At 53.3% G+C, this 17,973-nt stretch overlaps 3 protein-coding genes across 15 annotated transcripts in view; 2 read left to right on the top strand and 1 right to left on the bottom strand.

The window, feature by feature from the left end:
* MINK1 (misshapen like kinase 1) overlaps positions 1-2,074 on the top strand; it is a 59,442-nt gene extending 57,368 nt beyond the window's left edge. For all 13 annotated transcript variants that reach the window (XM_081109340.1, XM_081109341.1, XM_081109333.1 and 10 more), the window contains 4 exons: positions 14-163; positions 245-404; positions 504-643; positions 1,225-2,074. In XM_081109340.1, coding sequence (XP_080965466.1) covers positions 14-163; positions 245-404; positions 504-643; positions 1,225-1,308 — 534 coding nt within the window. In that variant the 3' untranslated portion in view covers positions 1,309-2,074. The remainder of the gene's footprint in view (positions 1-13; positions 164-244; positions 405-503; positions 644-1,224) is intronic.
* Positions 2,075-2,723: 649 nt separating this feature from the next.
* On the bottom strand, positions 2,724-8,522 carry CHRNE (cholinergic receptor nicotinic epsilon subunit). Its single transcript, XM_081109342.1, has 11 exons — positions 6,840-8,522; positions 6,667-6,711; positions 6,471-6,580; positions 6,180-6,335; positions 5,789-5,889; positions 5,212-5,412; positions 4,977-5,091; positions 3,598-3,712; positions 3,312-3,498; positions 3,117-3,223; positions 2,724-3,023 (listed from the first exon to the last, which is right to left on the bottom strand). Exons 1-11 carry the CDS (start codon positions 7,371-7,373, stop codon positions 2,874-2,876), a joined length of 1,821 nt encoding a protein of 606 aa, XP_080965468.1. The 5' UTR covers positions 7,374-8,522; the 3' UTR covers positions 2,724-2,873.
* LOC308532102 (uncharacterized protein C17orf107) lies at positions 3,892-4,762 on the top strand (the record flags this gene model as incomplete). The annotated part of the gene is made up of 3 exons (XM_081109343.1): positions 3,892-3,957; positions 4,086-4,268; positions 4,358-4,762. The coding sequence occupies 3 exons, from the start codon at positions 3,892-3,894 to the stop codon at positions 4,619-4,621; spliced, it is 513 nt and encodes a 170-aa protein (XP_080965469.1). The 3' UTR covers positions 4,622-4,762.
* Positions 8,523-17,973: the final 9,451 nt, after the last annotated feature.

Genomic DNA, 17,973 nt, shown 5'->3' with positions numbered 1-17,973 from the left:
CTTTCCTCCACAGTCCTTTGCTGACCTGCCTCACCGCCCCCTGCTGGTGGACCTGACGGTAGAGGAGGGACAGCGGCTCAAAGTCATCTACGGCTCCAGTGCTGGCTTCCACGCAGTGGATGTCGACTCGGGGAACAGCTACGACATCTACATCCCTGTTCATGTAAGCTCAGCTGGACTGTGGGCAGAGGGGGGCCGCCAGTCTGGGCTCCAGACTCAGGGACTCCAGCCCTCCTCCTCCCAGATCCAGAGCCAGATCACACCCCACGCCATCATCTTCCTCCCCAACACCGATGGCATGGAGATGCTGCTGTGCTACGAGGACGAGGGCGTCTACGTCAACACTTACGGGCGGATCATTAAGGATGTGGTGCTGCAGTGGGGAGAGATGCCCACTTCCGTGGGTGAGTGGTGCTTGTCCCCGAGCTGCGGGTCCCCGAGCTGGCCCTAGAGTGGGCCTGGGCTGCAATCCACTCACTGCCCCTCCCCTCTTTCTCCTCCAGCCTACATCTGCTCCAACCAGATAATGGGCTGGGGTGAGAAAGCCATCGAGATCCGCTCCGTGGAGACAGGCCACCTGGACGGGGTCTTCATGCACAAACGAGCTCAGAGGCTCAAGTTCCTGTGTGAGCGGAATGACAAGGTGGGTGCCCCTTGCCCCTGGAAAGGTCTGGGGCCTGCATTGGTCTGGCTTCCAAAACCTTAGGTTCCTACCAAGGAGTTGACCAGTGTGGAGTCTTCCTGAAAGGGGCCCCTTGGGGAACACACTCAGTCACAGCCTTCTCTCTATCCACCCCCCGCCCCCGCCCCCGCCCCCCCCCCCCAGTTTCTTTCACCCTAAAGGTCTGCCAGCTGCCCTCTTCCCCAAGCACTTCTGCTCTTCAGGGCGATAGGGGTAGTTCTTCCCTTTTTTTTTGGGTAATCCTCACCCAGGGATTTTTTTTTCCCGTTGATTTTTAGGGGGGGGGGGCATGTGGAGAGAGAGACACATCAACTGGTTGCCTCCTGCATGTGGAAGATTGAACCTGCAACCCAGGTATGTGCCCTTGACCAGGAGTCGGACCTGCGACCCTTTGTTGCGTGGGCCGTTGCTCTAACCACTGCACCACTGGTCGGGGCGGGTGGGGTTATTCTGAGACTAAACTGCAGTGTCTCTCTTTCCCAATTAATGGAACCCCCTCCCCCAACCCCTTGGTGACTTCTTCTCTTCCCCCCTCCCCCCAGGTATTCTTTGCCTCCGTCCGCTCTGGGGGCAGCAGCCAAGTTTACTTCATGACTCTGAACCGCAACTGCATCATGAACTGGTGACAGGCCCTGGGCTGGAGCTCTCCCCGGGGACCCAGCTCTCCCCCCACAGCCAGACTTCCCAGGCCGCCCTGCTTCCCCCTCCTTGGGCTTTTGCTTTTACTGGTTTGATTCACTGGAGCCTGCTGGGAACGTGACCTCTGACCCTTGATGCTTTTGTGATCACATGACCACCTTCTTCCCCAACATGTTCTCTTCCCCAAAACTGTGCCTGTCTCATCTTCTGGAGAGAGGCACAGCTTCCCCTTCACAGGAATCGAGTGGGCTTAGCCCCACCCCCTTTCTCCACTTGAGAGGAGAGTGCTTGGGGCTTGGACCCCGTACCCCACTGCTGCTGACTGGGCAGGGCCCTGGGCCCCTTTATTTGCACGTCAGGGGAGCCGGCTCCCCCCTTGAATGTACCAGACCCTGGGGGGGTGTCACTGGGCCCTAGGTTTTAGGGGGGTCACCAGCCACTCCAGGGGCAGGGACCATTTCCTCATTTTCTGAAAGCACTTTAATGATTCCCCTCCTCCCAAACCCCAGGGAATGGAAGGGGGACCCCGCCAGCCAAAACATTTCTCCCTTTCCAGCCCTCATCTCTTCGAGCCTCTGTCCTTTCCTGGCGGAGGGAGGGAGCATGGAGCTCTGGCCTCCACACCCCCTTGCTTGCATCTGTACATAGTGTGAGCAGCAAGTAGCCCTGTTCCCTCCCGTCCCTGCCCCTCCTCAATGTAGTGGCCTTGGATATCCCGTTTGTTAATAAAGACGATTCAACCAGCTCCCACCACTTCAGACCCCTTTTTATTCTGTTTTCTCTCACAGTCCAGCTACTCGCCAGGGCAAGCAAGCAGAGTTAGGACGAAGGGGGTAGGGTGGGGTGGAATCTACACTGAGTCTTGGGGATCCAAGTAGGTGGGCAGTACTTGACCAAGAAAACGTAGAAGAAATGACGGAGGTCGGGCCAGGGCACCCTCAGCCTTATTCTGTGGGCCTGTGGGGGCCTGCCCTGAGGGCATTTGGTCCCGGCAACCGTGTCTCCTGTGTGGCCATCGAATAGCTGCCAGCTTAGAAGCTCACAGGGCTAGAAGGTCCTACGCGGCGGGAGCCTGAGCAAAACTGGAAGGTCAGCAAGGCTAGGGCTAGGGTCTTTGCTTCCCAGAGGACTGGCACTCAGGAGCTGCTTGAACAGCCATCTTGACTGGCTCAGTGGTGGGCGGGGACCTGTGAACCAGGAGGTCGCGGTTCAGTTCCGGTCAGGGCACGTGCCAGGTTATGGGCTCGATACCCAGTGTGGGGCATGCATGCAGGAGGCAGCCAATCAGTGATTCTCTCTTACTGATACTTGTATCTCTCCCTTCCTCTCCAAAATCAATAAAAAGTTTTTAAAGTCTTTCCTCTTTCTAATCCCTGCGCAGTGACCAGACCTACACACTTGTGCACAGGCAACACGTGTTTACAAATTACTGATTTATTATCCGTGGTGGTAAAGGATCATAATATAGCAGTGGTAGCAACTTGTTTTTCAAAATCTGTTCCCTCCTGGAGACGGATAGGAAAGGTGAAATCAGGCGGCCACCAGCGCAGGTCTACATGCACGGCGGGTAGGGCAGGTCGGGCACTTGGTTTAAGTAGCCCCCCAGGAAGATGAGGCTGGAGCCCACACTGAAGAGCACCAGCGCCGCCCAGAAGCAGATGTTGTCCAGGGCCTTCCCCATGCGCACCCAGTCGGACACCTCCTAGGAAGGGGCAGGCGGAGCTGAGTCCCTGCAGCACCATAGCTGGTGGGGAGGCCTCGGCAGCGCCCCGCCCGCCCCTGGCTCCGGCCCCACCTCGCCGCTGGCCTCCTGGTCTCGCGTGCTCTCGGCCATGAAGTTCACGGCGTCCACACAGCAGCGGATCTCGGGGGCGGCGGCGCCCAGGCTCTGGTAGAGGGCAGCTGCCGGGAGGTGGGCGCACCCCGGTGGGTTATGAAGGCCTCCCCCGCTTCAGGCGCCCCCGTTGGCCCACCCGGCCACGCTGCTCACCCGTCCAGGTGCCGTGCCGGTACCTCTGCCCCTCAAACACGAGCTCGCTCCGCGGCTTTTTCAGTATCAGCTCCTCCGCGCGGAGCAACAGGCCCACGGACGATGCCCGCCTTGGGGGCGAGGCTGCCCCGGGGGCCTCCGGGGGCGCGCCCGAGCCCAGGAGGCGCGGCAGCAGCTCCAGCAAGACCTGCGGGCGGGGGGGCCGGAGGCGGGGCGGCGCTCAGCTCCAAGGCCTCCCGCTCGCCCGCCGGCCCCGCAGCCGCCCGCCCGCCCACCCCGCGCTTACGTGGCGCAGCCGCGGGGACGTGGCGTGAGTGGTGGGCGTCCGCAAAGACACGTTGAGCACGACGACGCAATTCATGACAATGAGCGTGGCAACCACCATGACGAAGATGAGGTACCTGGGGAGCCCGAGGTGCGTGACCTCACAGCCTCCCCACGGCGCGAGCCGCGGGTGGAGCGCCGGGCCTCTGACCTCACAAACCCTCCTCTCCGCCGGGAGTGGGGCCGCCCCAGCCGCCCCGCTGCGGGGCCGCGCGCGCTCCCCGGCGCTCTCCCTCTCCGACCGCCCGTGGCAGCCATGAAGGGGACCCCCGGCTCCCTGGAAACCCGGCTGTGGGTCTGCCACTTCCACAGTTCCACGGAGGTGAGGCGACGCCCGGGGCCCGGCCTGAGGGTAGCACCTCGACACCCTCAGGAAAGGTCTCCAGGCCCCCCCCCCCTAGCGACCTCTTCCCCTGACCCGACGGCTCCACTGCCCCTGCGCCTCCCCAGGTGGCCCTCCAGCCCCCGCTTCTGTCGTCGCTGGAGCTCGCTGTGGCCGCGGCCCACGACTGTCTGGAGCAGAGGTTCGCAGAGCTGCAGTCGGGGGCGCCGCCCGCTCCGAAGCCCACCCTGGGGCTGCTGCTAAGAGAAGCCGCGGCCAGCGCCGTGAACTTGGGCACCACCTTGCTAGAGGTAGGGCGCTGGGGGCTGAGGAGGGGCGGAGACGGGGGACAGGGACCTCTGCGTTCGCAGTTAACTCCGGGACCCCCCCCCCCATGCAGATCTCAGCCCTGTGGCTGCAGCAGGAGGTGCGGAAACTCGGCGGGGATGCCCCGGACGCCGGAGATCCGGGTGGCGCGCTGGCCCGGGTGGCCCAGGCTGCGGGGCAGGGCACTCGGCAAGCGGGGGCTGCGGCGGGCGCGAGCGCGCGGTTCCTGCTCCAGGGGGCCTGGCTGTGCCTGTGCGGACGCGGTCTCCCGGGGTCCGCCTCATTCCTGCAGCGATGCGGAAGCCAGCTGGATCTCGGAACCCCCGGGAACCGGTGAGTTCGGGATGGGCAGGTGATTTGGGAGCCAGAGGTGGCGCGGTGGGGGAGACACGGAACCGCCTCCCCGCCTCCCCTCCTCCCCCGGCAACAGAGACACGCAGAAGACCTCAAGGTGGCGTCCAGCGGCGGTGCGGAGGATGGGGGGCCAAAGAACCCACAGGCGTCCCAGACCCACCCTGTGTTCAAAGAAAGCCCAGGCGGAGACGAGGCAGCCAAGGCGGCTCCCAGAGTTATTTGGGTTTGGCCCCGCCCACTCCGGCCCAACCCCCTTAGCCCCGCCCCGTGCCAGCCTGGCTCCGCCCTTCGCGCTAGCCACGCGCGGCACGGGCACCATCGGGCCCCGGCGCCCTCACCTGCCCAGCAGCGGCACGCTCAGCGACGTCTCGGGGATTTTCTGGGCGATCAGGAACAAGAAGACGGTCTGGGCGAGCAGGACGTTGATGGAGACGGTGCATTTCTGGCCGCCGGCTGGAGGGAGCGCCCAGTGAGAGCTGCGGCCCCCCCCCCGCCCCCCAGCACACACACACACATACACACACACACACATCCCGGAACGAGCCCCACCTGCGGGTTGGGGCGACTCCTTACCCTGCGCCGGCAGGAAGTAGGCGAGCAGCACCAGGCCTGAGATGAGCACGCAGGGCACAATGATGTTAATGATGTAGAAGAGCGGCTTCCGGCGAATGATGAGCGTGTACACGATGTCAATGCCCCCTGCGCCGTCAGCGGAGCCTCCGTCCTGGCGGTGGATCTCCCCGGGGCAGAAGTCGATGGCCCACTCGCCGTTCTCTGCAGGACGGGGACGCGCTCAGCCTGCTCTGAGGCCCCACACCTGAGGGCGGGAGCCATAACTCCGGGCGGAGGAGAGTCTGCCGCCGTCTGCACCGGGGAGGGTGGGGCAGGTGGGCTGGACGGCTCGGGCCTTGGGCCTTCGGCAGACGGGCCATTCGGGCAGGGCCGAAGCGGGTATTCCGGGTGAGGGACGGAAGGACCGCGAGGAGGTAGGACTGGTCCGACCATCGAGAATAATTTCAGGAAAGGGGCAAATTAAAGCGCGGTTGCCAAAGTCGGTCCCTAGGCTTGAAGGTCTGGGGCAGCCCCACTTTGCAAGTCCCTTCTCTGGACCCGTCTGGAAGCGGGTTTTAGGAGCAGGAGGGGACCTCACCGGTGTAGGCCTCGGTGTCGATATCGATCTTGCTGATGGTTTCGCCGTCATCGCCCACCACAAAGACGAACTCCACCTCTTGGGCATTGTACGTCTCAGAGCTGTGGAGGCAGGGGGCCCCCACCCCAGCCACTCGGACCCAGCCCCTAGCCTCAGGCCCTGTCCTGGAAGCTGGGCTCTGGCGGGGTGAGAACGCCCCACCCCATTACCCCAATCGCATTGTTTTCTCCCCCGACTTCAAATTCGCTGGAGCAGCCCCAACCCTTTCCAGAGTCTGGCTCCGCCTCCAGCACAAAGCCCCGCCCCCCGATTAGTGTTTTCCCCCCCCCGTATGACGTCACTCCCTGCTCCCCTAATCCCGTAATGGTCGGCCTGAAGGAACTGTGCCCACCGGAAGACGAGCGAGCAGTTCTGCCAGTCGAAGGGGAAGTAGGAGACTTCCACGGCGCAGACGCTGCGGTAGATGGCGGGGGGCAGCCAGCTGACGTGGCCGCCCTCGTAGACCAGCACGTTGCAGTCGTAAGCCACCCCGAACTGGCCGTCGATGCTGTGGGCCCCGGAAACCCGGCGTTCGCGGAGGTCCGCCACCCCTCGCCCTCCAAGCAACCTCCCGCCCCGGCCAGGTCCAACCCAGCCCCTCAGGCCTCGGCTTCCAACAGCCTGGTTTCCCTCCGGTCCGTACTTGTTTTCCAGCACAATCTCTGGTAGCCATACGTGTTTGGACGGGACCCGCAGGATTCCGATGTCCCCAAAGTCCTCCTTGCTGAAGTTGAGTCGGTAATCGTCCCAATCCTAAGGGGGGGGGGGGGGTGACGAAGAGTCTGGGAGGAAGGGGTGCCCTGGACCAGACCTCGCACTGTCCCCCAGATTGGACTCACGATTCCAATCCAGACGCTGGTGGTGAGGGTCTCCTCTTTCTCGTTCTGCGCAGGGGAGATGGGGAGCAGTTCCAGGGCCACAGGTGAGCGTTAGGACCGCGCTCAGTGGTTGGGGCCAAAAGTGGGATTTCAAGCTCAGAGATGGCGCTGGGCGTGGAGGTGGGGTATCTTACCAGCGAGATGAGGTTGGTCAGGGTGACCTTGATGTTGATGCTGACAGTGTCCTCAGGCTCCCGCACTGGCCTGCATTGTGGGTCATAATTGTCGAAAAGATGGTGATAAAGGCGCAACTCCTCATTCCCCTCACCTTGGCCTGGGGATGGTGACAAGCAGCAGAGACACCGAGATGGAGAGGCTAGGGGGCCTCTCCCCTCTGCCCCCTCCAAGTCTGTGCGGGGCCCTGCTTCCCTGTGTGTCTGCCTCTGAGACGATGGACTTTTCCATGAGTGTCTTCGGAACCAGTGTTGTGCCTGGGGACCAAATATTGCAACCCAGTCTACATCGTGGTCTCTATCTTGTTTATGTTCATATCTCGGTGTGTGTGTGTGTGTGTGTGTGTGTGTCCAGCCACCTCCCCCGACCCCTGTCCATACCAAGAAGCTGCAAGAGGAATAGGGCGCTGAGCAGAGCCCCTGCCATCCTGCTGTCTGGTCCTCAGGGTTATTCTGAATGTTGGCAGGCTCGGAGCGGGGCAGGCCAAGGCTCATGAGTGAGGGGGGGCGGGGTGTTAGTTCCGGGCTGAGTTAGGGGACTGTCACCTAATCCTCTTACCGCCCCACCCCTGCTGAAGCCAGGGACAGCTTGTCTGCTTCCAGAGACAGCTGCCTCGTCCCATGTTCCCTGCCACCACCCCATCCCAGCATCCTTTGCTTGGCCTTCAGCCAGCTTCCCAGCAACAGAGCTCATCCTCTCGTGACCGGAGCAGGCTGGGTTCAGGTGAACCCTTTAAGAGCACCTGGAACCACACGCCTGGCAGCAGGGGGATGGGGAAACCCTGCTTCAACATGCACCGATGCCCTTTCACTAAGCTGCCTGGTGCAGGTGACAGCCCTTGCCTCCCATACTCACCATGTGGAACACACGTTACTACCCCCTCAGCCAGCGAAGGTCACACTGGTGCGGTTTCTGCTGGCAGAGTTTGGCAAAAGCAAAGCGTCTGTAAAGACCTGGTAATCAGACAGGCGGTCACAGGGGAGTAGTCTGCAGTAACAGACTTCAGCTGGCAAAGATGACGGTGCTGAACTATAGGGCCCAGCTCCTCCCACAACCCATCCCCAAGTCTGCCCACTCCCAGCCCCTCACCTTGCCTCTCTCTGCTGCCATCTCATGGCCACATATGATAGTACTGTCTTCCCACCCCTGACACACACACACACACACACACACACACACACACACAACTTAATTCTTTCAGTGTTTCTTAAAGTCTCCCTGGACCACCCTAATCAATCACCGAGGACGCTTATTTAAAATTCAGATGTTTAGTCTCCATCCCCAAAGAATCCCAATTAGGAAGATGGCAGAGATGGGATGCCAGGAGTCTGTTTTTTAAGAAGCTATCCAGCTCTGGCCTGTGTGGCTCAGTTGAGCATCTCCCATGCACTGAAAGGTCACAGGTTCAATTCCAGTCAGGGCGCATCCCCAGGTTTCAGGTTTCATCCCAGTGGGGTGCATATGGGAGGCAGCCAATCCACCTCTCTCTCTCTCTCTCTCTCTCTCTCTCTCTCTCTCTCTCTCCCTCCCTCCCTCCCTCCCTCCCTCCCTCCCTCCCTTTAAAATCAGCTAGCTTCCTAGTAACAGAGCTGATCCTCTCATGGCTGGTGAAACAGCGATGATCTCTAAAATCAATAAAAACATTTTTTAAAAGAAGCTATCCATATAAGAAGCACTTTTTATGCCTTACGCATTGCCTCCTCAAGCCAATCCAGCAACGCAGTTACCATTGTGCTGAGTGTATAAAAGAGGACCTTAAGATCAGGTGTCAGATCACAGAAATAGATTGGCACTAATGCATGAGACTTATCAATAAGCTTTATTAATCATTTTACCTGTGTTCATTTTACACTTCACACAATACTTTCATGGCCATTTTTGGGGTCTCCTTCCTCTACCTGTGAGGCCCCCATGTTACAAGCACGGACACTAAAGATCAGAGGGGCCACACAGTTTATCCATTTCCCACACATCTTTGAAGTGCTTTGCTTCCTCTGCTGCCTTATCATTCCACGTTTTCCACTTCAGACCCCAGAAAGAATCTTCTTGGCCCATCTCACCTTTCTGCATGTGATACATAGACTGATTCTAAAATCTGTGATGCTGCTTATTCCAGAGCCTCTAGATTAGGGACTGGGCAAATAGTTGTGATAAACAGATATTTATTCAAACATTAGTGGCACCTGCAACACTCCCTGAACAGGGCCAGATGCTGTTGTTATAAAGATGAGCAAGACATGGCCTCAAGGAGCAGAGGAAGGCTTATGAGCAGACAGTGTCACCAGAACTGTCAAAAGGGTAAAAAAACAGGAGCCGCTTGGCCGGTCTGGCTCAGTGGTTGAGTGTCGACCTATGAACCAGGAGGTCATGGTTAGCTTCCAGGTCAGGGCACATGCCCGGGTGCAGGCTAGGTCCCCAGTGTGGGGCATGCAGGAGGCAGCTGATCAATGACTCTCATCATTGATATTTCTATCTTCTCCCTTCCTTTCTGAAATCAATGAAACTACATGTATTTTTAAAAACCTACAATAGTGAGGCAAAGCCACATCTGGACCAGCAGCCTGCATGTGGGAGAGTAGTTTGGGGTGGAGGGAGAGTGCGTGGAAATCCTCATTCCTTGCTGCCCAAGCCCTGAGTTGCTGCTTGGGTCACAGCCCAGCATGTATCACTTTTGCCACAGAGCACCTCGCTGCAGGACCCCCGGCTGGGACTGTAACTTGTGGGTGAAGGTCTTGCTCAGACCAGTGCATCCCACCAACATCTCTTGCAAAATCTGCACATCAGAAACTTTCCCCTACAGCTCTCGCCGGCTTGGCTCAGTGGATAGAGCGTTGGCCTGTGCACGGAAGGGGCTGCGTTTCGATTCTGGTCAAGGGCACATGCCTGGGTTGCAGGCTCGATCCCCAGTTGGGGGCATGCAGGAGGCAGCCAATCAATTCTCTGTCATCATTGATGTTTATATCTCTCCCTTTTCCTTCCTCTCTGAAATCAATTATATATATAAAATCTCTTTAAAAGAAACCTTCCCTTATGTAGTCGCCAGGAGGGCTGCTCACCCCTCATCCCTTCCTCCTCCTCCTCCTCCCCGCCCTGGCTCCTGGCCGCAGTCCATCCCACTGGTGCTGGCACAGAGCTGAGCCATCTTTTTTATTTTCCTTTTCTTTTCTTTTTGCTGTTTGCTCAGGATCACAATTGTCTGAGGAACTGAGACTTTCTTTCAAGTTGGTGGAGTCAGGCACCGACCTCAGACCTGGGTTTAGTATTTTTATAATAAAAATCCCACAGATCCTTAGTGGGCTCCCTGACAGTTTTGTTTCTGGGACGCCTTAACTTCCAAGCTAGACTCAAAGATCTCAGCTCAACAGGAAGCCACTCCCTTCACCTACTGGCTCTTGGCTGGTAACTCACAACAGCTGCAGCTGTCCCCATTGGCCAGGCCAAGCGTCTCTTTCTTAGTCATCAGTGTCCTCACAGTGGAAATATCCCCAAGCTGCTCTGACCAAGGGGCCCCCTCTGACACAACAAAAGAGACCCTTTTGTCAATTGGGAGAGAGGATTGGCTGAGCTAGGACAGGGACAGCAGACACTGATTTCTAGGCTGTCTTCCTCACTGGAACCTAAGCTGTCCGGTCACTGAGACCTTGCTAGTTTACTGTGTTCAGTAGCACAGAGCCCAGCACATAGTAGGCATGCAATAAAAATTTACTGAATGAGCCCTAACCGGTTTGGCTCAGTGGGTAGAGCATCAGCCTGCGGACTCAGGGGTCCTAGGTTCGATTCCGGTCAAAGGCATGTATGTACCTTGGTTGCGGGCACATGCCCAGTGGGGAGTGTGCAGGAGGCAGCTGATCGATGTTTCTCTCTCATCGATGTTTCTAACTCTCTATCCCTCTCCCTTCCTCTCTGTAAAAAATCAATAAAATATATTTTAAAAAAAAAATTTACTGAATGAGTGAAAGAATGAGTGCCTTCAAATATATGGTGATGGAAGATGATTTGACCTTGGGTTGTGGGCACACAATGTATCATAGAAATGTAAACTTAAAACCTATGTAACCTTATTAACCAATATCACCCCAATAAATTTAGTATTAAAAAAAATGAGTGCCTTCCCTACTTGGTTTGGCTTAGTAGATAGAGCATCGGCCTGCGGACTGAAGGGTTCCGGGTTTGATTCTGGTCAAGGGCATGTGCCTAGGTTGCAGGCCCCTCCCCGGCTCCTGCAGGAGGCAACCAATCAATGTGTGTTTCTCTCACATCGATGTTTCTCTCTGTCTTTCCCTCTCTCTAAAAATCAGTGGTAAATATCCTCAGGTGAGGACTTAAAAAAAATAAATAAATACAAATGACGCCTTACCTTCCCAGCATCCTCCCATCTACTGAGAACTGTTCTTCTCCAGCCATGTGACTCCCAAGGCTCTGCCAAGGGCTTAGAGCAGTGGTTCTCAACCTTGGCTGCACGTTAGAATCACCTGGGAATCTTTTTAAAATCCTGATTTCTGGGCCTCATCGTCCGGAAATTCTGTTTCTTTGTTATGGGGTGGGGCCACAACATTAGTAACAAAGAAATAATTTCTGGAGGATGAGGCCCAGAAATCAGGATTTTAAAAAGATTCCCAGGTGATTCTAATGTGCAGCCAAGGTTGAGAACCACTGACTTAGAGGCTCCTCACCTCTGGCCAGAGTTGATGGATCCAGAACACCTGGCCACAGAAAGCCCTTCCCTGAGAATATTGTTAAGCAGGAAGTCAGTCTCTCTTTGCTGTAGGAGGGCAAGAGATAAATTTCACATTTTTGTTGTTATTAATCCTCACCAAGGTTATTTTCCCATTTATTTTTAGAGAGAGTGAAAGGGAGGGAGGGGAAGAGGGGAGGGAAGAGAGAGAGAGAGAGAGAGAGAGAGAGAGAGAGAGAGAGAGAGAGAGATGTGAGAGAAATACATCAATTGGTTGCCTCCTGCACAAGGCCAAACTGGGCTGGGGATCAAACCAGCAACCGAGGTATGTGTCCAGGAATTGAACCCATGACCCTTTGATTCCCCCGTCAAGGCCCTAACCACTGAGCAACCGGCCAGGGCATGATATAAATTTAGATGCACAAGGCAGCCATGTTCATTCCCCATCCTTTATATGACTGAGAGAGAATGCAGCCGGTACACAGAGACCAAAAAAAAAAAAAAGGCCTCCAGTATCCCAGGCCTGGGCCCCAGAAATTCCAGGGGCCCATCTGCATTTGTCTCCTCCTGCAGGCTGCTCGAATGAGGAACATCAGCATCCTTCCAGTAAATCTTCCTTTTCTTGACTTAAAGATATAGGGATTAAAAAAACAAACAAACAAAAAAAAAACTACGCCAGCCGGTGTTGCTCAGTGGTTGAGCATCGGCCTGTGAACCAGGAGATCACCATTTCATTCCCAGTCAGAGCACGGTTGCTCGATCCCCAGTGAGGGGCATGCAGGAGGCCGATGAGTGATTCTCTCTCATCATTGATGTTTCAATCTCTCTCTCCCTCTCCCTTCCTCTCTGAAATCAATAAAAATATATTTGAAAAGAAAAACAAAGAAAACTAAAAAAGAAGAAATAAACTAGTATAAAGAAAAAAAATGCCTCATAACACACGTCAATTGATTGCCCAGAAAAACGCTTCTGATAAAAAAGGTAATGCATGCCCATCACTAGAACTGAAGAGTGCAGAAGGACATAGCGAAAACCCAAAGCTTGTTTCTATCCCTTCTTTCTCCCAAAGGTTGGCAGCGTGGTTAGCTGTAAACCTTCCTAAAGTCCAGCACATGTAAGTATATATATAAATACTAGAGGCCTGGTGCACAGATTCGTGCACTGGTGGGGGGCATGGCCTGTGGGGATCAGCCTGCTGTGAAAGCATTGCTCATCTCTGTCATCTGAGTGGCTGCTCCCGCTGTGGGAGTACACTGACCACCAGGGGGCAGCTCCTGCATTGAGCATCTGTCCCCTGGTGATCAGTGCACGTCATAGCGACTGGTCGACCGGTCATTCTGGTCATTCCATTATTCGGTTGCTGGGCTTTTATATATATAGATATGGCATCAGACTATGCTTACTATTCTGCAACTTTTGTTGAGATTGGCCCATATCAGTACATACAAGTCATCCTTGTTCTTTTAAACTGCTGCACAGCGTTCCACGGCATGAATGTGCCATAGATACTTTATCCAGTTCCCAATGGATAGACATTTAAGTGCTAACCATTTGGGGTTTTGCAATGACAAACTATGTGAACATGTTTATGCATTTATCTTTGGCATACTTTTGCAAATGTATCCATAGGGTTAATTCCTAGCAGTGAAATTGCTGGGGCAGAGTTCATGCATTTTCTTTTAACCGTTGATGCCTTTTGCCAAATTGTTCTCCAAAAAAGCCTTCACACCAACAGAGTGTGAGAGTGCCCGTGTCCTCATACCCTCCCCAGCAGAGAACATTATCAACCTTTCTTTTCTTTTTCTTAAAAGCCTCTATTTATTGCCTGGCCGGCATGGCTCATAAGAAGATAAAAGGTGGAGAGAAGAAGGCAGAAAGGCAAGGGACCTCGAAACCCAAGGAACAGCAGGATGGCGGTGAGTTTCCTGAGTTTTCTTTTTGCTTCGCTCATCCATCTCGAAAGTGAAGTCAGCAGGCTGGACACCAAGGCGCAGACAAAACAAAAAAGCAAACAAAATAAAACAGCCCACAACAAAAACCTGCTCTCTCTAGCCAACGGACCAGGAAAGGGCAGCCTAACAAGAGAGAAAACTTGGAAAATAACGGTTCTATTCCAGCCAAATACCACAGAAGAACTGTGGCCACACCCACACCCAACCACACCAGTGCTGAGCCTAGACTTCCACTCTTCCCAGGATATAATGAGGCGCCCCAACTCACCAGGGTGGTTTCCGAGAAGGTCAAGTAGGGAGGGGGAACTTTCACCCCCTACTCCCCCTCCCCCACCAGCTGGAAATGAGGCCTCCCACACCGCAGGGTCAGTAAGGCCACGTGGGTGCGGGGACCTCAGTCCCGGATTGGCAATGGGGAGACAGCCGTCAGCCTCCCTGCTGGGCTGCGGCAGAGGAGGCCTCCGCTCATTATATCCTCCCAGGTGGCAGTGCAGACCTGTGGGAACTGGGGCACCCCGCCTCCCCCCCCCCCCCCCCCCCCGCGCTGCAGTGAGGAGGCCCTCACCTCCATCCAATGTCAGCAGGGGCTGAGCTGGGCTTTGAAAGGCTACCTCCATCTGGCAGTGAAAAGACAGCACCCCCCCCCCTACCCCCCAGAGCCCTGTCATAGAAAACCGGCTAAAAGAGGAGGGTTAAATAAGACCCAGAGTCTCATAAAATAAGACAGAAATGTCCGTGTTTGGCGTGGGCCAAGCACACAGCACGCGCTGGAGTAAGAATGACAGTCGGGGAAATCCTTCCACGTGTCAGGACCGGGGGTCTTTCCTGCGCATGCGCGGCTGCGAAAGCAGCGAGACGGTCCAACAGGAGACCCCGGGCCAGAGCGCGGCTGCAGCAGTGCTCGAGAGGAACCAGCCGAACCGGCACCTGCTGAGAAGCTGCCGAGATGAGGAGGCTGGCCCGGGGGAGGGAGGCGATGCGGAAGGAGCCCGGGGTGCCTCGTGGCATCTGCCCAGCGCGGTGACGAGCCCTGTGCACTGGGGACCGGAGGAGGGGGCGCCCGGCTAGGGGGCTGCCAGCTCTGCGCCCGGGAGGCCGCGCACCGCTCACTCCGCAGCCTCTCGCCTCCGCTCGAAGCCCCGCCCCTGCAGCCACGTGCCTGAGGGCTGGGCCGGGGAAAGGGGGGGGTGGTGGAGGGGCTCCAGTGCGTGGGGACGGCCAGGGCCACGTGCTGTACCTGTTGCCTTGGGGCCACCCCCAGGTCTGGGTGGATGTGTTCAAGCGTGAACTCCGCCTCCCGCACAGCTGAAAGCCGAGCTTGCGCTCGCAGGGACTTGCTGCGGACTGGTTTTATGAGGCTTTCCTGAATTTTAGTACGAAACTCGCACTGACCAGAAGTGATAGTTGGATGACAGATGAAATGAGGAAGTGTTGGCGAGTCCTAGGGCGCCCTGGGCCCAGGGCCCCTGAGGGCCACTGCAGGGACCTGCTTAGAAGGCGCATGCTGGCAACCCATCCCCTCTCCTGCCTCCTATGTTCTCCCTTTTTCCCTGAAAATGTAACAGGAATGAGTATCAGACCCTTTTGGTTTAAAATAAACACAATTTTAGCATTAAAAAATGCCCATGTTTCCATTGAAAATCATTCATCATACCAAGAACTGGGAAGGCCCTGGCTGGTTTGGTTCAGTCAATAGAGCGATAGAGCGTTGGCCTGTGGACTGAAGGGTCCCGGTTCAATTCCTGGTCAGGAGGGCACATGCCCAGGCTGCGGGCTTGATCCCCAGTAGAGGGCGTGCAGGAGGCAGCCGATCAATGATTCTCTCTTATCATGAATGTTTCTAGCTCTCCCTCTCCCTTCCTCTCTGAAATCAATAAAAATATATATTTTTATTTATATTTTATATTTATTTTTATTTTTAATTTTTATATTTTTTATATTTATTTTTATATATTTTTTATTTATATTTTTATTCTTTTATATATATTTTTATTGATTTCAGCTAGGAAGAGAGAGGGAGAGAGAGCTAGAAACATCCATGATGAGAGAGAATCATTGATCGGCTGCCTCTTGCACGCCCCCTACTGGGGATCAAGCCCATAACCTGGGCATGTGCCCTTGACCGGAATCAACCTGGGACCCTTCAGTCCGCAGGCCGAGGCTCTATCCACTAAGCCAAACCAGCTAGGGCTATATATATTTTTTTAAAAAAACTGGGAAGATCTCAAATTGAATGAAAAAAAGACAATCAGCAGCTGCCAACACCAAAAGGAGAGAGGTATTAAAATTATCTGAAAAAAAAAAAAAACATCTTCAAGCAGCCACAATAAAAATGCTTTAACAAGAAATTATGACTTGTTTGAAACAAAGAAAAAATAAAAAGCTTTAGCAGAGAAATAGGTCTAAAGAAGAACCAAACGGAAATTTTAGAACTAAAAATATAGTAGTTGAAATTAAAGTTCAGTTGAAATGGGCTCAACAACACTATTCATGAGAAAGCATGTGAGATGGCAGAAAGCAGCACTCCAATGAAAAGTATAATTTAAGTGGATTTCCCTAAAAAGCAAAAATTATTGTATTTCCAATCTTTTTAGTGAACTAAGATTTCAACTCAAGAAAGTAAAAAGAGAACATGAAAATAAGCTCAAAGTATGAGGAATTATTAATGATGAAACTAGCCAGTGATGGCGAACCTTTCGAGCTCGGCGTGTCAGCATTTTGAAAACCCTAACTTAACTCTGGTGCCGTGTCACATATAGAAATATTTTGATATTTGCAACCATAGTAAAACAAAGATTTATATTTTTGATATTTATTTTATATATTTAAATGCCATTTAACAAGGAAAAATCAACCAAAAAAATGAGTTCGCGTGTCACCTCTGACACGCGTGTCATAGGTTCACCATCACTGAACTAGACATTCATCATCAAATAGAAAGAGCACAGCAATTGACTAGTAAAACTAATAAATTTAGTTCTTCGACTGGTCCAATAAAATAGACCAATCTTTGGTAAGTCTGATGAAGAAAGAAAGGAAGGGGCAGGGGAAGGAAGAGAGAAAGAGAGAGAAAGAGAGAAAATACAAATAAACAATATTAGGGGTTATTACTATAGATAAGGAGATTTTAACAAATGATAAAAATATAAATGTTCAAACTTGCAATAGTAAATTTGAGCAGGCACGTTAAAGGTATATTTTAGTAGAAATATCAATTACCAAGTTTGACTCAACATGAAGAACTCTCAACAGAGCAATAATTATGGTAGGAATTGGAAAGGTATCCAAGGAGCTATCTATCCCCCCAAAGGCATGAGGTCCAGATGGTTTTATAGGTGAATTCCACCAAGCCTGCATGGAACGGAAAACCCCTATGAGCTCTAATTTTTCCAGAGAATATAAAAATTTCCAGCTTACTTTACAAGGCCAATGTAACTCCAATAACAAAGCAAAACAAAACCAACAGAAAAAGACAAAGCCCCTCAAAAGAAATCTATGGGTCACTCTCATTTTCGTTGTTTATTTTTAACTTATGAGGCTCTATACTTTAAAAAAAATTTTTTTTTATTGATTTCAGAGAGGAAGGAAGAGTGAGAGAGAGATAGAAACATCAATAATGAGAATCATTGATCGGCTGCCTCCTGCAAGCCCCCCACTGGGGATCGAGCCCACAACCTGGGCATGTGCCCTTGACCAGAATCGAACCTGGGATCTTTCAGTTCGCAGGCCGACGCTCTATCCACTGAGCAAAACTGACTAGGGTGAGGCTCTATACTTTTAAAAATTAAATTTATTAGGGTGACATTGGTTAATAATCACATTATATGTTTCAGATATACACCTTTATAATATGGCATCTGTAAATGTTGTCACAAATGGCAATATTTCATCTTTTATGGCCACATAGTATTCCATCATATATATGAACCACATCTTTGTCCAATCATTTGTTAATGGACACTTATATTATTTCCATGTCTTGGTGATTGTAAATAGTGCTGCAATGAACATAGGGGTACATATATCTTTACAAATAAGTATTTTCAAAAATTTTGGGTAGCCCTAGCCAGTTTGGCTCAGTGGAAAGAGAGCATCAGCCTGCAGACTGAAGGGTCCCAGGTTCGATTCCGGTCAAGGGCACATGCCTGGGTTGCAGGCTTAATCCCCAGTGTGGGGCATGTGGGAGGCAGCCTATCGATGATTCTGTCAGCGCTAATGTTTCTATCTCTCTCTCCTTCTCCCTTCCTCTCTGAAATAAATAAAAATATTTAAAAAAAATTTAGGTAGATGCCTAGGAGAGAGATTGCTAGGCATATGGTAACTCTATTCTTAATTTTTTGAGGAGCATCCATACTTCTTTTCAGAGTGGCTGCACCAGTTTACATTACCACCAGCAATATGTGAAGGTTCCCTTTCTCCATGTTCTCTGCAACATTCGTTCTCTCTTGAGTTATTGATAGCAGCCAT

This window comes from Myotis nattereri (genome assembly GCF_964212035.1).
Source record: "Myotis nattereri genome assembly, chromosome: 16".
In the NCBI taxonomy this organism is placed as follows: Eukaryota; Metazoa; Chordata; class Mammalia; order Chiroptera; family Vespertilionidae; genus Myotis; species Myotis nattereri.
The sequence above is the reverse complement of the archived record's forward strand: the minus strand, read 5'-3'. Positions and strand labels throughout refer to the sequence as shown.

Bases quoted from the DNA above. Each gene is read 5' to 3' on its own strand.
- CHRNE (XM_081109342.1), bottom strand. From the start codon at position 7,373: ATGAGCCTTGGCCTGCCCCGCTCCGAGCCTGCCAACATTCAGAATAAC. The intron at 6,581-6,666 runs GTGAGTCCAATC...CCCCCCCCTTAG, and splicing joins CCAGCGTCTGGATTGGAATC to GATTGGGACGATTACCGACT. The intron at 6,336-6,470 runs GTACGGACCGGA...CGGGGCCCACAG, and splicing joins GAGATTGTGCTGGAAAACAA to CATCGACGGCCAGTTCGGGG.